We start from the raw sequence: 16,101 nt of genomic DNA, 5'->3' as shown, positions 1-16,101 counted from the left end.
AAAGTCTTTGTACTGTTAATTATTGTAATTGGCATCAGGAGGCCCTCGACAGCTCAAAACATTAAAGTGCAATGTGAATAAGTCTACAAGAGATTGACTCCTTTTCAATAGATTTAATAGAACAAATTTTGTTTGAGGAACACTGAAGTCGGACGCCTCAATCTGTAGCCTCTTGTTCCTGAGCACGGAGGAAGCTGGCCTTCTTCTGGGCGACACGGTCTTTCCTCTGGGCCAGAGAGAGCTTGGCACGGTTCCACCTTTTTTTTTTTTTTTTTTTTACAAAAACACACACAATTAGCATTTTAAGTTTAAATTAATGGCTTTAGGGTCGATGTGGGAAAACTATTGACACATCCTTCTTTTTGAAAGAGTCAACATATTCATCTTAATTCAATTCATACAGCGCCAAACAACACCAGTCATCTCAGGCATTTGACAGTTAAGTCCTTACAACCGAACCTTAGAACACTATAAAGCAAGGAATCTAACAATTCAGCGATTCTCTTCAGTGGTATCTAGAAGCAGTCAGCTATCACTCTTGGAATTATGATGAGCTCAGGTTGAGTGACCTCAAACCTCAAAGTTTGAACAAAAGAATGTCTGAGACCTTAGAGCAAAACAAAAATAAAATATTAAAATGTATATTTCTCACCTCTTCTTCTTGACGTCTTTGGGAGGTTTCTTTTCATGAACTGGGTTCTCACGAATGGTAGCATGAGCCTTTTTGTACATTTCCTCGATCTGAAAGAAAGACAATTGGTCAATCTCAAGCTAGAAACAAACTTTATACCAGACACCTGCTCCAACAATTTATTCTTCAAATTGCTGTTCAAAACATTGGATGTGTTCTATTGCAGTGTATTGTTTGTGGTGAGTTTTTATATTTTCAGCTTCAAATATAATAATAAAAAAATAGTTTTTAAATCTAGTTCACAATCAAGCTTTAACACTTAGTTTCTATTACTTTCAGCCTTGAGTAATTTTCTTTTTGCACTACCCCAGTTTTGCATGGTCTTAAGAGCAAGATCAATTCATAACAAGTATTCCAAGATGCTGTTTCCTACTGTTAAAAGGTAAATATTGACCGATGCCTGTCTATCTTCTGCCCAGACGATGTCTACATGCTGTTTTCTTGTGTTAACAGCTGCTGCAGCTTGTAATGTCACTGACCAGGTTGATTCAAACAAAACTCAAGCATGCAATCCTCCTTTGAGTGTCTCTAACGTAATAAACAGGAGAGGTCATGGAAAAATTAAGAGGACTTGCCGAATCAGGGGTGACTCCATTCTTGATGAAGCGGGAGAATTGCTTCTTGTAAGCATCCTCATCCTCCTCCATCAGGTAGCTCATGTACTCCGACACGTTGATGCCCATGATGTGCTTGCGGTGGACTTCAGCGTTGAACTCCTTGCTCTCTGTATCATACCCAGGGAAGCGTTTGGTGCTGAAAAAAATTATAATAAAATTTTGATTCAGTGAAACAATGAATCTTTACTGCATTGATAACAGCAATTACATAAAATCTACAGATGCTGTAAACACTTTCATTTTCACTGAGACAGGTATGTTAATTAGTTAATCATAACTGGATTTTGGCAAATGGTAATGGCTCAATAAACAAGCAGCGTTTCAGGGCTCAGCTGCTGTTTACACCTAGCTTTCTCATGAATGGAGTCACACAGCAAACTGGATTTGAAACTGGCTCAGAAAATTAAAAGAAAACATCAAACAGCTCCATTACAATGTGATAAAAATGCACAATGTGTCCAACTAAAGATCTCATTGTAACGCCAGATATAAGACAAACTACTGGAAATCGAAAATGCTGAACAGACAAAAGGACGTTCATTTCACCGAGAGGTATGCATGAATACAACCATGTTGAAAATGTGTTCAAGTGTCTTTTCCTCTTCTTAATTTATAACACATCCTTAATGGATTTACTTTTAAGTGATTACAGCTTGTAGGCAACTCGCATCTGTGCATGCAAGGTCAGTATTTATGTCCAAAACGAGAAATGTAGTTTTGCAGAGGTGGAAGAGGTGCTTTTCTTCAGCTTGTCTTCTAAATGCGACCGCAAGGAACACTCATCTGACAGGATGGCTGATTCATCTCAAATTCACTGCTGCCATAGTCACTAACAAGCAGGTAAGCCATTCCACAGGTAGACAGGCCAAGTGGCAAACAAATTATGAAATGAACATATGGCTTAAAACCATTCTAAACCTCCACTGGACCCATTCATACAACGCCCTCCTTATTCAGACCTTCTCTCTGAAGACGAGAAACTTGAATCTACAGTTTAATTATTTTCGGTCCCCAAAAGCGATAACGCTTGTATGCAGTGTCTTGATTTGCATTCCCTGGTCGGTAGGAGGGTCAAGTGAAACAATTATCCATTTACACAGGACTGCTTTGAGTCTGACCCTGTCTTTTTGACAGAGGTATAACTACTGGTCAGCGGGGTTTTTTTTCAATCCATATTTAGATATTCCATGTAAAAAGAGTGTTTTAAACCAATTATTGTTCAGTATTTCACAGAGCAGCCCCGACACATACCAAGAAATCATTCAAACTACCTTGACAGATGATGAACAGAATACAACCTGTTGCATTCACTATGGCAACCATTACTGTCTCTGTGGCATTTCTATAACAACTTTGATTATGGCAAGGTACCTTTCCTCCATACTCTAATTTAAACACTTTTACAGTAGCAGACAACAACTCTCTCCTACTCTTAACACACACATTCTCACGAAGCACAGCTCTTCATCACATCCAGGCAAGTATGTGACCAGGAAGTGTGACAATTTACCTGTGTGGTATAGACAGGCCTCCATCCACAGCTCCCTTCAGAGCACCAAACACCTTGTTGCCTGTGGTGGTTCTAGCAAGCCCAGCATCCAGGTAGCAGGTGAAAGCACCGGGCTGACCATCAACACTCTCCACGTTGAACTCATCGCCCGTCACCTCCACCTGGCCTTCGTACACCTTGTCCAGGCCAAACTTGTTCAAAAGCTGGGGACAGAAAATTCCAACATCAATCAAATTCAAAGTGGGACATCTCTGTGTCTGCAGCTCATTACTTTTATTCACATTTTTCAGTTTACTTGTGCCCAATTATTTGATTTTACAATAACCCAATTTTAGCAAATCTTGAAAATGTTAATATCCCAGGCAGAGATCCAATATGCATGAGCAGGGTTATTACATACTCTGCGGGCCACCAGCAGACCAGTGCAGTAGGCTGCTGCGTAGTTTGTCAAGCCCACGGAGATCCCGTATTTTGGCAGCTCGTGCGAGTAGGCAGCGCACACGATCATGTCACCCTCAATCTTGGCATAGGCAATCTGCAACACAATCACAAGTAGACAGATTCACAGCCCGTTCATAATCAGTTAACATGGACTTTTAAGCCTCGACTCCTGACATTACGTCTATTGTTTACATGCATTAGGTAAAATGATTCAGATTGATGTTTTGTTGGGAGTATGCTACGATGATCTAACTACGACCCCAACACTCAACAGCTTAATTTGGGAAAGTTTACTTCAGCCATGTTCAAGTTAGTCAAGAAGATATATTTACCATTTTATTGATAGAATTTGATGATCTTATAAAACTAAGTCCAATCCACAATCAAATATAGTAATTAAACAAGCATTACTTCTTTAGATTAAAACAGGTTCATCAGGCAGGGACCGGACTGCTGAGTTGTTAGTGTTTATGCCACATGGACACAAATGTCATCACCAGTTCAATTCATGGCTGGACCTTTACAGGGCATCATTCCCTGCCCTGTTTTTCCCCTCATTTCCTGACTGTCTCTGCTGCTCCTTTCTAGTCAAGTAAGCATGCCAAACACAATCAAAAGAATAAAAAGGATGATCTGCACAAATGCTTACCTGGCAGACGATGTCCCGGTTAGAGAAACGGACAATCATCCGGTACTTAGGTGTGTTGTACTTGTTCTTATCTTGAACAACCAAGCGCTTGCGAGCAAAGAAGTCAGTCTTACCCTCTGTAAGGGACACAAAGATGAACTACTTACAGAATGACACTCATCACAGCAACAGGGGGGGATTTGTGAATGATCATCACAGGGTGTTTTACCTCTCCTCCTCCTGAATTTGACCTGGTACCTCTTGAAGTAGGCCTTGTTCTTCACCACTTTAACAAAACCCTGCAAGAAGAGATGCACTGATTTAACAATAGGGAAGTAACAATGAACACAAGCCGACTCTGAGTTAGTTTACAGCGTTGTTGTGTCCATAGTAGCTGAACTGTCACTGTCCACGTTACACCCGGTTAACATGAGCAGCTGAGCCAATGGAAACGAACAAGTTAGCACAACTGCTTAGCAGGGTTAACGATACGCTCACGGGCCAGTAGTCAAGTTGGTTTAACATGGACGTTCTGGGGATGTGACTTAAAGGACTAACTGGTTGAACGCTCTTTAAAAATACCACAGAAACGCTGTTAACAGACAACAGGAAGCAGTAACTTTGTGGAGGTAGTCGTTAGGCCACGTTTAGGGAGACCCGGGTAGGCATTAGCAGGACTGAATCCGTCTTCATCTGAACACCAGAAGCATGTTTTCAAACACCTGATACCACACAGGACATCATGTATGTCTTAGGTATGCATGTAGTCACATATCTGGACGAATTACGAACCATTTTTGCAGTATTTGTGTCTCCTTAAGAAGGAGCCCGGAGCCAAAGACTGGGGCTTGACTCCGCTGCACTGGAAAAAGGAAGATTCCCGTGCGCATGCTCAGTAAATACCGTGTAACAGGATGAGCTGCAGAGACGCCATACACTGCAGTGGATTTACCACTCTGCCCCCTACCGAGGTGGGGCGGCTACGTACCCATATAACAAGTTCTCTTTACTTTAGTTATACGAAACGAAGTTTCTGTGGTGAATAAAGCCTCTCGCCAAAAGTCACATTTCTCTTCGTGGGGAATCTGTTCTAACTTTAATGCAAACAGACCCTTCATGTATCCCACCTGCGTTCAGTTTAGGAGGAGACCATAAATGTAAACAGTATCTATCACCAACACATCTGAGGTCACTGCAATGCAGAGGTGCAAAATAACTTTTATATTCTAAAATCGATTTTAATATTTAAAGAACATGACCCCATTGAGAAACAATGTAGGAATACGGGTTATGCATAATAATCCATAGACCTAGTTGTAACTAGTTTTCAATGGAAACTATCTCCCACTGGAAATAGCAAATATTTTAACGTAAGTTAAGTGGATTGTCTTGAGTAATGTTTGCAGATGGTGAACATGCTGTTGAGATGATATATTTCAATCCTTTGAGTAGTCCATTGTAGACTTTTATGGTGGTGTCAGATGTGTGCAAAACCGCACAAAAAAAAACGAAAACTGGCTGCATGGCAACGATATTGCGTTAAGTATGTTGTTGTTGTTGTTTTTTCTGTAGTTATGTAAAGCCACCCTTTAAATTACAAAGAATCAACCATCTCCTGGTCTTTGACAATTAACTGTGGACATGTGGTCAAACAAAAAATTATACCTCAGTAGTCGTGAATTAATCTCCGGCCTAAGGTGTTCTGGTACCAGGTACACTTATGAGCTACCTTATGCTCGAACATGGTGTTTGTTATGGCCAAACCGTGGCTAGCACAGAAGTCCAATAACGAAGGCCCGGCCACCAGACCCTCGCCGGCGAGCTCTCCTCCTGGGTCTGGCTCCGGGAGGGTGCTCCTGTTTCCCTGATCCGGGCGAGGTGACCTCAGATGCTATTCATCGGGGGGTCTTTTTCAAACACTCTTTGTCTGGGCTCTCACCTGACACCAGTTTGCCTTGGGAGACCCTACCAGGGGCTGATGCCCCAGACAACATAGCTCCCAGGATCACTGAGACACTCAAACCCCTCCACCACGTTAAGGTGGATGTAACACACCGATCATCAAGAATTATTCCTAAAAAGACAGTTTACTCTCTAATGGTGATATTTTTGCTTATTCTAGTTTATTCTTTTAGGGCCGCGCTGACTCAACTGTTTCTTCATAAACTACCTCAATACTGAATATTACAATTTGGCTGTTCATTCATAGCCATTTAATCATTAGTGTCTTATGGGCAGAGATGTTAGTCTTAACAGTACATCGGACAATATTTCATTATATTTTAAGGCAGGCAGTCACCATGGTGATGCCAAATGTAGCCTACAACTTCAGCTTCTTTTCAACTACTTCTATGAGCACAGGAGTGTCTAACCAGCCAACAATAGATATGCGTCACTGCTCTCATGTAAAACCTGAAAAGTAGGTTTTATGACGGTTTGGTATGTGAATCGGGCCAGTGTGCATAGTCACATTTTTATCAAAGCACTCCCGCTCTGATGCGGCGACTTCATTCTGAGTTTTTAATGATATGTTTTGCTCAGTTAGAGTCAGCTTTGTGGAGCTTATTTTTAGTCAGTTGCTAGCATGTGGATATTTTGGACAATTCCCTTTTTGTGTCTATTGAAAGAAGTTTATTGGTGTAATTTGTGAAGGCTCAAAAAAAAGTTTTTCTACTGGAAAATGATTTCTGCTATTTCCTGCCTTTACAATGAAGACAACATGCTGAACTGAAATAACTTCCAGAGACAAGCGTTAGAATTTCTGGCCTGCTACTAACAGAAGCATTTTTTCTCTCAGCATTGAATTCCAGGTAAGGGGTTTTGAAGATCAGATACTCGATAAACAGATGAGTGTGCTCAAGGACTCTTTGACTTTAAGATTATAGACTGTAAAGACATGCTGAAAGTAGCATAAACTGTTAATATAGAGTGAGGTTATATCTACTTATATAAATGTTGAAAGAATAAGTGAATGTAATTTGGTGTATGTAAGATGCTCCCCTTTATTGCATCCTCCTTGTCCCCCATTTCTGCCAAACTTTGGAGTAGAATAAATGAAACAGAAATAAGTAAGAATTCAAATTGGATTTAAAATAACTTTACACGGGCCTTTACAGGATTAACATATTATAGTGACTCTGATTGTTAGAAAACATATTCAATGTAAAGGCTACCTGTAAAGACTTTGTTAAGTATTGAGCTCCTTAAAATCCTTCTTTTTTTTTTTTACATTGGGTACAACTTCTATCATCTCATGTTTTTTTTATTGCATATCATTGGACACCTCAAAAATATAATAGAACAAATTAGTAATCTAAACCCAGGTGGTTGTTCTTTGAAAAATATATTCCAAAAATGTTAAAACTACCAGGGTAGAAAGAGATCAGGGTTAGAGGTCACTTGAGTTTGGTCTCCTAATTAACTGCTGTAAAGGTCATTAAAAGCATAATAGGGATTGTTGTAATTTTCTGTGAGTTGCTGCTGAGAGTAGTGACAAAGAGAGAGGTAATTGCAGTCGGTGATTATGTCCATCAGAGTTGTGATTTGATCTGTTTGGAGCCTTGTGAAATGGCTGTGACCATGCCTTTAACCATATGTAGGACTTGGTGACACATGCTACGCTTGATAACCCTCTATGAGCTGTTCACCAGGCATAGAGTAGAAAAGAAAATATTATGCCAGCTCTTTCTTTAAATTTGAAATCGTCTTTTCTCTTTTGAATGAATGAAAAACAATGGTATCGCCCTCTGAAGTGCAGTTGTTCCCAGGGGACGCTTGGTGGTAGTGTGGGGTCAGGTTGGCGCATGCTCTGTGCGATGTAAACATTTGGTAGGCCGCCGCCGTCTGTCTTAGCACTGCAGACATTTGTGTACACGTATTATACGGTTGTATGGGCAGGACCGAGGAGTCAATGGGAACAAGCTAACTTAACACTGGCTAGCTTTCAAGTGGAAACTTAGCTGGGCTTTCCTGGGTTATATATGTCCACGGGTGAAGACTTTGAAGACCAGCCTTTTTTCCTCATAATAGTCGGACTACACTTTTGTGCATGGGCAGCAGGCGACGTGTGCTGCAGCTGGCGAAAAACGCTTCAAGGTAAAGTATGTTCTTGCTGTTTTTTTCGGGCTCTGTCTATCTATCGGAAAGGACAGTAACTCACAACGCGACTCAAAAGTTATCATTGTATCAAATCGAGTGACTAGTGTGACATCGCGTCTATGTAACACAGGTTGGTTAGATTTAACGCATACACACTGTTTGTCGCAATATTAGTTTGCTTGTTACGATTTATCACTGTTGTCTTTTTAGTGAAAGGCTTACTGTTGAACTCCTAATTGGTTTGGAAAAGGGCTTCGGCTATCGCCTGGAACAAAAACACCATATCATTGAAAATGCTACTTTTTTTGTTCTTCCTGCGCGGTCATGTCGATTTGACATATTCCTTTAACTGGAGCCTCGTCCGGTTCGTCGACGTTCCAGCTTTCTGGAAGATATTTTCTCTGCATGTTGTTGCATTTGATGCCAGAAGCTCCATTTCAGCTCACGCCAGCGAGCCATACAAGGAATTGGGAGTTGTGCGTCTAATGCATCGGTCCTCTGTCCACTGCCAGGATGTTTTTGATCGATGACAGCATGTATGCAGCCAAAGCAAAGGATTGAAACTACTTCGGCTGTGTTGAAGCCAGAGATATCTTGAACTCAAAACTGCAGAAAAGCGACTTGCAGCAGTTCTGTAAACCGGAGATGTAGCCGACGATGAATCCACCAAAAATGAACACCTTTATAATTGCAAAAATAACTTCCTACTCTGCTGACAGGAATTATCATTGGAGAAAAGAAGGGCTAGTTTGATAAATATTTGTGAGGATAAGGCTTCAAGAGAGCCAACGAAAAGCTTAATGCCTTTGTTGCTATGGGGTCGTTTTTTTGGTTAACTTGGTGATCATGACTTGATTCTGTAGCGCTCAAGCAGCATGTTTACTCAGTAAACTGGGAACAAACCGCCACCAGCATTAACTGAGATATACTCCGTAAATGTATTCCATCATTGATACTGTGGGGCTTTTCATATGCATTTTAAAAGTCATTTTATGTTCTAAGGTTGCTGATGTAAATGCATAAACCTGCTTGACTGATCACTTGAATTAGTGCACATTATTTTATGGGCTCATAACTGTAAAATCAACTCAATATTAAATGTAATCAAACAGATATACTCAAGTAAATTGTTTGTGCTTCTGTTTTCTCATCATTAAACCAAAATGTACAGTTTAAATACAGTTGTGTCTAGGAATGACATCTATTTAAACCTATCTATTTAAATAATTACTGTTAACTGAATTCCGCCAACCTGCCCGTATTGGCAGCTTTAGTGGCACTTCATAGTGGGTCTACTTCTCTGAATGTAATGGGTTTATCGGGTGGTCATAGCTAGATTCCTCTATAGTTAAAGCCTAGCAACTTTTTAGTTTTTTAGCAAAGTAAGTTTTATCTGTGAGACGTAAAATGGCCATGCAGGAGAATACACTTGTCAGTACTTGTTGCTATTAGGACAGAAATCTTCACAAGTTTTCGCGCCCTGGGCCCCACAGACCCAGAGACGCTGCAGAACATACATCAAGGAGTTCCAATAAATCTTCTCTGACTAACACGGGGAGAAGATCTTTTGTTTATGTGCTCGCCTGCTTTACTGTTCTTAGTTGGGCACGAACAAACAATATATTTTTTTGTAATATTGTGATAGTGAAGCCCACAGACTTTGTTATGCAATATGGTAATATTGTATAACAGTATTGTTGTTGTTACTATAATGGTCACCAGCAAATGCAAAGCAAAGACTGTCATTGCATTACCAATACAAAAACTAACGAGAAATAATTGACTTTTTTTTTTCTCAACGAAGACATTATAAACTTGTCATTTGCAGGAAAAGCACAGATGTAACTAATATTGACAGTGAGTCAGTTGTGCTCTTGTTAAGCATGCAGTGACCCTGCATACAACTCCGCTACCTAAATGGCAGCCCTCGTTAATGTTTTTATTTCACCTGTTATTTTCTTGCATATAGAAAAGGACTGTAAATATCTTCCTTTCTGTCAACATTACCTCATTATACATGAATATCTGTTTTAATTGTGGTTGTAGTTGCTGCATATGATGGAAAATAGAATTTACAGGTAGACTGTGGAAGACCATATGTCAGTCACTAATAGCTGTGACTAACACAGAAACTATAGCTGTTTTTCTTATGGAAACTATAGCCAAGGCTGATATGTCATTAGTTCCTTAGAAAAGGCTGATATCAGCACATTTAATTTCTTACAAAATTCTTATAAGGTTAGTTTTTGCGTGCCAATTGTATCATTTGTATCCCTCACGATTGTGGTTGCATGTTCAAGAATAGACTTCTGCAGGATTATTGAAATCCTGATTGTATACTGGAATAATCTGAGCTTGCCTCTGTGTGTGAAGTGACACCTCAGTGTGAGTGTGTTATTGTAAGTCAGGGCTGTGTTTTAACACCCTCATTCTGTACATGGAAATTGTGTTTCCATGAAAATGACCATGGTCTCTCCTGCTGGAGTTTGTTTTTTTATTACCTGCCTATTAATAGAACATGAAAAATGAGTGAAATAGGACAACAAAAAACAGGATAAATTAGTTATTAGTTATTACTCATTACCCAGATGATTAATATAAAAATCTTCTTGACTGTAACTTGAAGTTTGCCATCAACTTAAGAGTTTGTGAAAGTATTTTTACATGGTCCATTTCAGAGCACTGTGAGGTATCTGTAAGGTGCTGTGCATTTTTCAGTCAGAAGAAAGGACTTGCTTCTCAGTTCTGCTTTCGGTCTTTTTCGGTTCCCCAATTGCCTTAAAGCTGAGGCTTTTTTTTCTTGCCTTTCTGTGGGCTTCATTGGCTATGCGCACTGCATCTGAGGGCCCCTTTGAGTTCTTTTGGCAAACAAAAGCAGCAACGATCTCTGTATCCAGGATTTATATGGAAGCCTTGCTTCAGTTGGCCCCGCTTGCTAGAAGGAATGTCTTCTAAGGCCACCGGCACATTGGCATCTGTCAAAGCATGGGTTTCCTCTATCCTGGGTTGAGTTGATTCAATTTTAGGTTTGCTCATATGTTACTCAATAAATGTGGTGGGCAGGTCAGTTAGCTTTCCAAAAGTAGTACACTAAGACACCAAGTTTTTTTTAAATGTTTTATCATTTGAAAAATTATAATATTCATCACTAAAGTTCATATTTAAGCAGATTTATTGAAAGCAGGTGTAGAATAGGGGAGGGCTAACTTCACTTGGATCCACACGTTTAGTGCACATGTTCAAATTTATGTCCCCAGTTAGTTCTGCACGACATCCCACATTGCAAGTCAGTCTTTGAAGAAACCAAGCGCCCGTATGTTTTCTTCTTTTGCTTTCAATGGAAAGAGTGTGGCTACTATGCTAGCCTGGCTCGGTGGTGACATTCTGCCATTAATTGAGTTGAATACTCTTTGAAATTTTAATCATTTGTAGTGTTTTTTTAATTTGGGTAATGTGGCTATAAGATTGTATATGTCTCATATTTAGTGTTCAGGTGAATAGTACACAAATTGTAATATACGCATAAATTAATGAATTAATTCTTTGAACTTTAAACTTTACTTTGCTGACTGTTAAGCTGTAAAAATGTGCAAACATCTGACAAAGAGTTTGCACTGCACACACCACTGGATAGTCTTCTTCTATGCAGGATAAACATTTGCTTGTTACTGGTGTGGATTTGTTTGACAGCCTAAATGTGTAAATGCAACCTGCAAATCATTGTTAGCACTGTACTGGGATATATGGGGAAATCTTTTTTTTTTTTTTTCTTTCCTGTATGGATTTCACAGTCCAGGACTAATCACCCTTTTAATTGTCTCGTAGTTGATGCTTAAGTGAGCGGTCTGCATGGTAAAGAGAATTTATCCCTGAACTTGGGCTGGGGATTGAACTTTGACACTTGTGACACTTAACAGAATTGCTTCAATACGTTTTACCATCCAAAAATGTGGTTACATCCAGACAAACTAGTTTTAACAGTAAAATGTATAATTTATGCTCAGTTTGCGCAGGAGTGACGCATCAGTCCGAGTAAGCCACAACATTTCCCACAGAGAGGTTCAACGTGAAGATTAAAATCAACTTCAAGCTTACATTAAAAAGTCTAATTTCATTCTTTTCAAACTAGTTTTTGGCCACGTACCTGTCAGAGTTGTGTGTGCTGCAGTAACTGGGGACTGGAGACTTGTCTGTGAAGAGCCATCTTGTCAGCATCTATCCATAGCATACGAGGTCTTTCGGCATGCTATACCAATAGCTTTCATGTGATAATCAATGAAGACAATCATTAAAATGTCATTCATTTGCCAAAGTGTTATAATTTAAAAAATAAATCCACATGTACCTGTTCTATTAGGTAGGTAGGTAGGTAGGTAGGTAGTTACTTTATCAATCCCCAAAGATAATTTTTTTTTCACTACAGCAGCATTTATCATGTAGGGCTTTGTAAGTCAGCAGGATAATTTTAAATTCTATTCTTGATTTAACAGGAAGCCAATGAAGAGAAGCTAAAACAGGAGAAATATGATCTCTCTTGCTAAATCCCATCAGTACTCTTGCTGCAGGATTTTGGATCAACTGCAGAGTTTTTAATGAGTAATTTGGACATCCTAACAACAAGGAATTACAATAATCTAGCCTGGATGTAACAAATGCATAAATTTGTATTTCTGCATCACGCTGAGGAAGGATTTTCCTGATTTTATTGATATTACGTAGATGAAAGAAGGCAGTTCTGGAGATTTGCTTTATATGGAGCAGATTTCTGCAAATATTTGGTTTCAGTCATTAATGTCCAAAGTGCAATAACTTTACATTATTTCTTGATGATGATACTCTACTTAAAGATAATTATGTCACTCATCGCTTTTCTCCATGCACAGGAGGAAAAACCTCTCAGTTAACCTATTTTCATTCTGTACCAAAGCTCATTCCTAGCACCACATTTACCACAATTTACCACAACTTACCACCTCCTCCTTTGTTTGTCTCTCCTTTATATGTTTAGTCCGCTGTAGAACTGATACTCACCAAGAAATGACTCATCATTTTATATAGTGTAGTGAATGAAATGGTTTCCTGTGTGGTGGCAGTATCCAGACTTCCTGTCTGAGTGAAACCAAAGGCAAAACAAATTCTTTTTTTCTCAGGTGTTGAGGTGAATTTCTTTCTGCTGAGTACAGAGATACACTTCCTGCTGTGCACTGATTTCAGCAGGAAGCTTAAAGAAAGCCTATCTTTCGTGGAGCACTTTGACCCTTCCAGAGAGCATGATCACCATATGACTGGAGGGCTGTGTGTCATTAAGTCGGTCGAAGGTTCAGAAGAGTGGAATACTTTCAGAAAACGTGTTGAATTTAATAGAGACTTTTGAACCTCTCCTTCTCATGATACATGTTGGATTTCCTCATTGAGAGCAGTTGAAAATCATTGAGCTTGGATTATTTGGAATAGCAGGTAGGAATGTATAAAAGATGGCCTGCAATCACTTTATATGCTGTTACAGGAGTGTTGTTTTTCACATGGTCTCACGTGGTCCTATTTAGAAACAACCACTCAACCATTACTTCTCTACTATTATCAATATGTGTGATAGTAGGTTGTCCCTTTCTCAGCGCTGATCCGAGTACTTCTTATTAACAGCAGTTTCCCATGAAACGTGATTGCAGATGGTGTTGAGGTCCGTTGTGCACTAGAGTCTCTTCCTCAATTATACTGAAATATCAGATATGGCAGAAAACAATGGCCTGTACTCCTTTCAGTGCATTGTTGAAAGTTGAAAAGTGAAAAATATGCAGATTGTATATAATTTAGAGAATATTCCTTGTCATAGTTCAGTTCATACTTTTACTGGAGTACGAGCAGTTCATTTAAAGTTCCCATATTTTACACTTTTCCGGTGTTTTACTTGCAGTCTTGATATCCATAAGGAAATATTTTGTGGTTTCTATCTCGATAGAACTTTCTCAATATAATGTTATGTTGTCTTTCAAGATAATCTCTATATTTTTGGTTATAGCATTCTAATCTCGGTTTTTAGTAAGACCATGATAGCTTATCCGTGCAGTTTGTCCACAGGTCCACCGATGCGGCAGCCCACCGCGATTTTTACCGGTATGCCAGATACTGCGCCAACTTACTGTTGCAAGACAGTTTTCCCTTCAGGAAATGATATTTCTGAAAACCTGATCACCTTTGCTTGCTTTGTTGTTGACATATACCCGTTGCTTGCTGTTACAATTGTCGTGTTCTCTTTTTTAACAAGTAAGGGATTTGTTGTTTGTATTCTTAACTGACAGGCGTGTGAATTGACCTGGCTATTAAGTGTCCGCAGAGCCACATGATATAATGTTAGTCTCTAAAGTGATAAGATGGAGCCTTCTAAAGTCCCTTTTCTCATTTAAAAAACAAAAAGAAAACAGCAGCGGCGGTCCTGTTTCAGCAGCGACATACTGCCGCTGTTAAGCGCATGTGGAGTGTCACTTAAACTGATAATGTAGCCCTAAAAGGGTGCTAGCTTGAATTTATGTTCTATTCATTGTGAACCTAAATGTGAGCGTCACATAATTGACCAGGAGAGATGGTGACAAGTTTCTCTAATTCATGTTAGGTCTGTGTGAAAGGAGTCTTGAATAACCGTGACAGTAATGACGATGAGGAAGTATTCAGTGCTGACTCTCATATGTACTCATCCGTCCTGTGCAGGTGGCGACAGACAAGGTTGCTGGTAAGCTCTGTTCTACTTTCTCATGGGTGAAGAACTCCGTGTCCCACACGGTCAGTCAGATGGCTAGTCAGGTGGCCACGCCCACATCTCTGCAGACCACTGCTACCTCCTCCTCCACATCTCTGTCCTCGCCTCTCTCACCCTCCACGCCAGCACAGCTCAGTCCGGATGATGTGCAGCTGCTTGCCAAACTCGAGGAACAGAACAGGTAAGCGGTCTTGTCTTGAAGCTTCTCTTTGCAGTCAACAGTATTTGATTTAAGGCTGAAAGGTACAGCGAAGACTTTCCTCCAAGGATGGTTCAGTGCTATACGTTATGGGTTGAGAACATAGTCTGACTGGTTGGCAGACAATCGGAAGAGCTGGTTTTTTTTAAACCTTACACAAGTACAATCAGTTCACACTATGTGGACAATGTAGAATATGTCCTCATTTCTACTGCCATGTTTTTTCCTAAATATTTGTGTAATTGCTCCTTAAGGGTAATTCTTCTTGCAGATATTAAAATGCCATCATACAAAATCTGTAAATGAAACACAATGTACAACCCCGTTTCCAAATAAAGTTGAGACCTTGTGTAAAATGTGAATAAAAACAGAATGCAATGTTTTGCAAATCATGTAAATTCATATTTAACTGAACTACGGATTTACGGTTCCGAAAGGTAAAACTCATCTTTCTTATGGCGGTCTAAACCAATCTCACGTTCCATATTAGTGGATGAATTATACTTTTTATTGTGACCAGTCCAAGGCACAACTGTGCAATAATCATGGCCACAGTTTTAGTAGCCCCTTGTTTATTTTCACTGGCCCAGCAGCCAAATAATACAAACAACGCTTATTTTTCACAGTTGTGGTAAGTTATTATACACAATATGTTCAACAAGTTCCTACAATTCCCTGATGCTCTCTAAACACCTCACATGAAGGATGAGAGGCATCTCATCACCACTGAAGTGCAACTCAGACTGGTGTGTGGCCAGAAAGTAGCTGGGTTGTAAGTGTAATAAGGTGTTGGTACATTTCATAGCAGTGGAGCCCATGTTCACAGGGAATTGCGAGTCAGCTCTACAAAACATATCACTGTTTTCCAACCAGGAAAGCTCTTTTTTTTCTTTCCGCAGCCTCACAGTTGTTTTTAGCAGACATATTTTTTGGATGCTGAGAATGATCTCGTAATGCATTCATCTTCCCCACTGGTATTTCAGAGAATCTCCATGAATTTCATCAGTCACGTATCTTGAAAATAACATTTATACTTTATATGGCCAATGACCAAATCAGTCAGCTTGCCCTGCATTTACTTTTACGTACCAGAGTCAGGTTGAGTTGTCCTCCACTTGGCGGTCCAATTCATAATGTTCTTAAGGCTGACTTTACAATGGAGT

The 16,101-nt window shown here is 39.7% G+C and overlaps 2 protein-coding genes across 5 annotated transcripts in view; one reads left to right on the top strand and one right to left on the bottom strand.

Moving 5' to 3' along the window:
- Window positions 1-98: 98 nt before the first annotated feature.
- On the bottom strand, window positions 99-4,764 carry LOC138199047 (large ribosomal subunit protein uL18). The gene is made up of 8 exons (XM_069150953.1): window positions 4,680-4,764; window positions 4,117-4,186; window positions 3,909-4,024; window positions 3,219-3,353; window positions 2,819-3,021; window positions 1,267-1,444; window positions 653-741; window positions 99-257 (listed from the first exon to the last, which is right to left on the bottom strand). The coding sequence occupies exons 1-8, from the start codon at window positions 4,680-4,682 to the stop codon at window positions 158-160; spliced, it is 894 nt and encodes a 297-aa protein (XP_069007054.1). The 5' UTR covers window positions 4,683-4,764; the 3' UTR covers window positions 99-157.
- A 2,957-nt stretch (window positions 4,765-7,721) lies between these two features.
- Window positions 7,722-16,101, top strand: part of evi5b (ecotropic viral integration site 5b) — a 33,700-nt gene continuing 25,320 nt past the window's right edge. For 3 of the 4 annotated variants that reach the window (XM_069150949.1, XM_069150948.1, XM_069150945.1), the window contains exons 1-2: window positions 7,722-7,982; window positions 14,691-14,920. In XM_069150949.1, the coding sequence (XP_069007050.1) occupies window positions 14,772-14,920 (149 nt within the window). In that variant the 5' untranslated portion in view covers window positions 7,722-7,982; window positions 14,691-14,771. The remainder of the gene's footprint in view (window positions 7,983-14,690; window positions 14,921-16,101) is intronic. The other variant, XM_069150946.1, reaches the window with a different exon arrangement.

This window comes from Embiotoca jacksoni, unplaced genomic scaffold (genome assembly GCF_022577435.1).
Source record: "Embiotoca jacksoni isolate LCO1_2020_lvr unplaced genomic scaffold, fEmbJac1.0.p SCAF_16, whole genome shotgun sequence".
Taxonomy (NCBI): Eukaryota; Metazoa; Chordata; class Actinopteri; family Embiotocidae; genus Embiotoca; species Embiotoca jacksoni.
The sequence above is the reverse complement of the archived record's forward strand: the minus strand, read 5'-3'. Positions and strand labels throughout refer to the sequence as shown.

What these genes read in the sequence shown, in the direction of transcription:
- LOC138199047 (XM_069150953.1), bottom strand. An exon ending in CAAATTCAGGAGGAGGAGAG is followed by an intron (nt 4,025 to 4,116) that starts GTAAAACACCCT and finishes TGTCCCTTACAG; the next exon opens with AGGGTAAGACTGACTTCTTT. An exon ending in GGCCTGTCTATACCACACAG is followed by an intron (nt 1,445 to 2,818) that starts GTAAATTGTCAC and finishes AATTTTTTTCAG; the next exon opens with CACCAAACGCTTCCCTGGGT.